Below are 5,345 nucleotides of genomic sequence, written 5' to 3'. Positions count from 1 at the left end.
GGGCTATTGAAATGACAACTGACGGAGTGACTGAGGGGAGGTGACGTCATTGATTGTCATCAGATTGGAGTAAGGTGGAATTCCCATTGCCTTTGTACTGATGGGGCTAAGGCTCGGATGTGCAGAGGATTTATGTGTTGGAGATGTATGCAATGCTTGTAAAGCTGCTGCACAATGGGGTAGTGGTGTTTAGAGGATGAGGGGAGTATTGTGGAGGAATCAGCGTTGGTCAATTTTCAGAGTAGGAACTAAAATGTGATCACTTCCTTCCATTAGACCTTCTGTTGGGAGTGGCAACTTTTCCAGAATAAGCCGCCAAAGTGCTTTAGCCACGTGTGAAACCTAATCAGCGTAGAATCATCGTGGAGGCTAAGGTGCACGACAGAAGGCGAGTGAGTGAATTGGAGACGTCAGGTGCCTTCAACCAGATGATTGAGAATGGGCCGCGTGGGGATGTGGTAGCGGATGACTCGGTCGATCTCTGAGTGAATGGATGGATGGAGGGATGGATAAAGAGTGGAGAGGTGAAGAGTGAGGTAGTTGTGAAGGCGTACACTGTTGAACAAATGACTGTTTATTTGGCGAGTATCGTGATGAGCCTGTCCACATTTGAGAAGAGCTGCTGTGCAGGGTGACGGATTGTAGTAGAGTGGAGTAGAGTGGCGGGACGTAGAGTGTACAATGCAACGAAGATGCGGACTGGAAGGGGAGTGGTGAAGACGCCACTGAAAAGGGGGAGGTCATGTGAGGAAGAAACCAGCTGGAGTGTGCGTGACACGTTGTAACTGACCTCTTGTTTACTATCACTTCCTCTGTCCGCCAGATGCCGGAAAGGCTGTCAAGTGAGGAGGTCTGACTGTAACTGAGCTGTCCAGGTAGGAGTGGATTTGACACACTGGCCATTCATTGAAGAGGGTGGGGGGGGGGGGAGGACATGTGGTGGAAGAGGGGAGGGACGGATTCTGCTTTGAAATATCCTCACTTTACCCCAATGCACTAACAGGGCAATGTCACCTTCTTCTTCAGTTGGTTCATGCATGCCTGTGTGTTTCTTTACTCGTGAATTGATCAGCGTGGACTTCACTTTCTTGGAGTGATGCGTGTAAAACGAAGCGGCATTTTTGAGATAAGTGACTTGTTGTCATGTAGTGAGGACTGCCGCTCATGCGAAAGACATGACAGTGACAGAAATGACGATGAGGTGAAAGGATGGGTGCGGCCGAAGGTGGAGATGGAAGGAGGGGGAGGGGGGAGGGGGGAGGGGGGAGTGGGGATGAGGGGAGAGGAGGTGGAATGAGAGGATACGGGAGGAGGGTGAATAGGAGGATGGGAGGAAGGGAGGAGGGGAGGAGAAGGGTAGAGGAGAGGGGCGGGAAGGCAGTAAGGGCTGCGTGAAATTGAGGACAGGAGGAGCGGTCATACTTGTGCACCTGTTTGTTTGTGTAGCTCCTGTCAATCTAACCTAAAATTAATGCAGACCTGGTTTTTGACAATGCCAAAGCGATGTGCATTCACTCCTCACTCTGGATGGAAAGAGTGCTTACGGAATATTTCGAGGCAGCGCATTCACGTTCGTTGGATTACCTCCTCAAAATAAGCCATCTCGAAGTAGTTTTTGTTGTTGAAAGCACTTCCTTCTTCCCATCATGCGTGTCACATTGAAGAGGAGGGAATCACACCGAGTTTTCTCCCTCCTGGTGTGATAAGTGGATTGGTCTACTGGAGGAGAGATGTTGTCCTTCTACATTACTCTAATTGGAAGGTGTATGAGTTCCTTTAACCTCTTCATCTGTGGCGACTAATTGGGAGATGGAGAGGTGTGAGAGAGAGGAGTAGAGAAAGGGTAGTGGGAGATGGAGGGAGAGGGAGGAAGGTGGTTAGGGAGGGTGGTCACCATGCCGGTGTGACACAAATGCCAACAGAAGTGCTTATTCTGTCCACGCCACTTAGCTTATCTTAGAATGCTATTCCATCCTTCTTGATGCCACTTCGTTGATTGGATTGCGTCAACATTTGGCTGAGCAAAACGAGGTGACAGCATGCCACATGGTCTTCACCCTATTCAACGCAGTCATGAGGTGATCGGAAGCAGAAGGTGGTACTTCGGCACTGTTGAAGAAGAAATGAATAGCAGTTGAGGCTTCCAAGGAGGTAATTTGGTTGCATAGCATCAGTGGACCGCTTTCAATTGTTACACTTCTCGTCTATGTTGGTCAGGTTTTAATGAAACCATGTTTTTTCAAAATAACAAGTTAAAGTTACATTTCTTTTAGCCTTTTACAAAATGAGCATATGGGATTTTGGAGAGGATTTTTTTCAAGGGTTAATCAAGCTGCTCCATTTAATTGACCTATTGACCCGCTAATCATCTCTCGATTTCAGATCCATTACTTGGCTCGTGGTTGTGGCATCCATTCATCAGCTCATCCGTGATCCACTTCTCCCTGTCCGAGACTCTTTCATTCACCTCAAACGCATCAAACTTTGCCTGCGTTATACCTCTATCGTGAACTCACTGTATCCACCCACCACGGACATTTTCAGCACTAGAGGGTAAGACATTCATTGACACTAAATTTTTACTCCTAAAATATTTCAATTTCTTAGCAATAAAATCCCTAAAATAAACCTTCTATGCCAATTCTACAGGCCACAATTCAGTCCATCAAGAGCGCCAATGTTTGTCATGATTCTCTAAAATCTTTAAAACTCCTCTTCCTAATTTCATTCATAACCTAAGAAATCCTTTCTTCTTTTCTAGTCACTTTGTTTAAAGTGCATCATCCACTCAAAAGGGTGCTGTCAAGTGTTTGCGGCAAATGAGGCTGTAAATACCCAGCAACTAATTTAAAGGTGCCAAACGGCAAGTGTCATATGATCGCAGCCACCGGCGTGAATGGAGAACAAAGTACTCATTAAAACCTCCAATTGTTTTCACTGTGCTGAAGCGCTAACAAAGGTTCTGGAACTTACGGAAGAGCGGAGGAATAAAGTGGAGGCGAATGGACTGCTGAATATTGGATGGATGGAAGGTAGGACACGAGGTCGATGGACGGGTGGATAGGGGAGGGATGGATGGGAAGGTGGGAAGCGAGGTGGATGGACGGTTGGATAAGGGAGGGATAAATGGATAAAATTGAGGGGTAGATAGACATGGGATGCACTGACAGTGCAATTGATTCCAAGGAACCTTGCCCTTCACAAAATTTGGTGTCACAATCTTTGGGTGTGTGCATGACATGACCTTGAGGTGATTCATTTCACTTGTAAGCTAGCAGCTGTTTCATGGAAAAACACAGGAGTTTTCACACTGCCTACTCATTCCTCAACGTTAGGTGCTTGTAAAACACCACTTTCTTGGTACATTCTTTCCTCAAACTTAACGGATCATCAGTACTTGGCGTGTTCGCGACTTCAAAATTCATTGACTGAGGAGTGGAAATTTCATCAAACCCAAACAAATTCCCTAATAAATAGTCAAATTTTTATTACCTCCTCTCTCCTTACATCTACCTAATCAGGAATGCCCTCCTGGCCCTTCAGCGAAACGGCATTTGTTTAAGTGTATCCGCAACATCCCGAATTCTTCAGCTACCACGGCTTTTGCCACTATTTTGTTAGCACGGAGGAGGTCGCATACCTCCAGCGCCCCACCTCTTCTTCTGTACCCTAAAAATAGGCAATTTTTCTACACCTTTAGGGGAGAGCATCAACCTTGCAGATCGTCAGTAAATCGGCAAATGTGTGAAAATCACTCTACTCCTCTTGGAGGGGAGTTTGGCCAGCAAATCATGCGAAACCCACGAATAGCCAGATAGTCCATGTGGTTACCATGGTTTCAGGCTACTTGCATAATAGCCTGGTCCAGTGGCATTGTTGGAAAGACATCAAATTTCCTCCCTTCTTTTTCAATTCCGAATTCACCAAACCCCACATCAAAAATTTACTTACAAGGCGTATAATAAGAAGGCTAATTTCCCATCCTCGTCATTTTAACTGTGACATTTTAGAATTACGTAGGAAGTTCTGTTTTAAAAAAAGTGAAGTGTAAAAACTTACAGATTTATGTTTGTTTTTATAACAAAAAGAAAAACCAAGTTAAGTCAAATAATTGGGGTTTGGAGTGGCCTTGTAAAAGAACTTTTCAGTCACTTTGATGACAGATTCCACCCCCTTCGGCCCTAAAAAAAGTCGTAAATGATCTTACAAATTAATTTCGTAATTTCTTAAGCCGCGAGGAGATTACTCCAGTAGGCAGGCATATGACTACGTACGATGGAAAAAAAACTCATGGATGAATGCTTCACTTCGCGGCGATTCCTGTTGTGTTGTCACTGCCAGCGATAAATGTCACAGTCTTGACGTCAGTAGGCAGTAGGAAGTGGTAACGGCAATTGAGTGGGCTATTACAAGAAAACACCTCTGTCTGAATAATTGTCTATTCCTCTATCGATTTGTTTGTTTATTCATTTGTTTGCTAGTAAAGATAAGCCCTATTGGCCACCACTTCCGGATTTGCAAATAATTTATATTTTTAGTGCTCAGAAAGTGGCAATACTCATGCGAAAATTAAATGTAGAAGTGTAAATTGAAGGCAAGCTGGCTGAACCAGCTTTAAAAATAAGCTTACTTCTCATTTCTCCTTAAATTAATTGATTGAAGCATTTAGATGTTATGACTGGGTGTACACTACTTAAATGGCGCATAAGGCGAAAAGTTTGTAAGCAACCTGATTTAGAGAATGGTATCCGAAGCTTTTTTAAATTCTCACCTCTGGATTGGAAGACGCTTTACTCAATTTGTATGTTCAATTCAAAAAATATTCACCATCACAGGTGGAAAGATGGGTACAATGTGTGTAACTGTGTGTTTACTGCAAAAGAGAGCAAAATTTTGACACCTTTAAGCAATTGCAGTAGAATCTCCTGTATTGCATTCCAATGATTGAAACCAGTATTTACTCTGATGTTTACTTTGCGGGAAGCAGTCAGAGTGCTTTTCGAGCCTTCTTAAAATTTTGTCGAATCGAAGGTTGCGCCCTCAATCCATCCACTTGCCTGCTCGTTTACTGTGATAAATGGAAAAAATTTGCCGGGGAATCAGATTGTTTATCTCATCTTATCGGCATGGGGAGGAAATTTGCCCTTCTCTGGTAATCTAGGGTGAGATCTTGCCTCTTCTACTTTAATCGAATCACTAAATCTCGTCGATTTTGCTGATTTGAGCCGTGGACGCTGTCCTCACAACCCCTGATAGCAAAGAATTGTGATGGAGGACGAGTGGACGTATGGAAAGGTGGATAGATAGGAAGGGTACTTAGCTGGCAGGCAGGCAGGTGGGTAGGT

General features: G+C 44.4%; 1 protein-coding gene across 1 annotated transcript; it reads right to left on the bottom strand. All coding sequences in view use genetic code 11, as the record gives it.

The window, feature by feature from the left end:
• Nucleotides 1-410: 410 nt before the first annotated feature.
• On the bottom strand, nt 411-3,155 carry EGR_10031 (hypothetical protein; the record flags this gene model as incomplete). The annotated part of the gene is made up of 5 exons (XM_024499280.1): nt 411-725; nt 802-867; nt 1,176-1,457; nt 2,058-2,109; nt 2,974-3,155. 5 exons carry the CDS (start codon nt 3,153-3,155, stop codon nt 411-413), a joined length of 897 nt encoding a protein of 298 aa, XP_024346318.1.
• Nucleotides 3,156-5,345: the final 2,190 nt, after the last annotated feature.

The sequence above is a fragment of the Echinococcus granulosus genome (genome assembly GCF_000524195.1).
Source record: "Echinococcus granulosus chromosome Unknown EG_S00184, whole genome shotgun sequence".
NCBI classification, from domain to species: Eukaryota; Metazoa; Platyhelminthes; class Cestoda; order Cyclophyllidea; family Taeniidae; genus Echinococcus; species Echinococcus granulosus.
The sequence above is the reverse complement of the archived record's forward strand: the minus strand, read 5'-3'. Positions and strand labels throughout refer to the sequence as shown.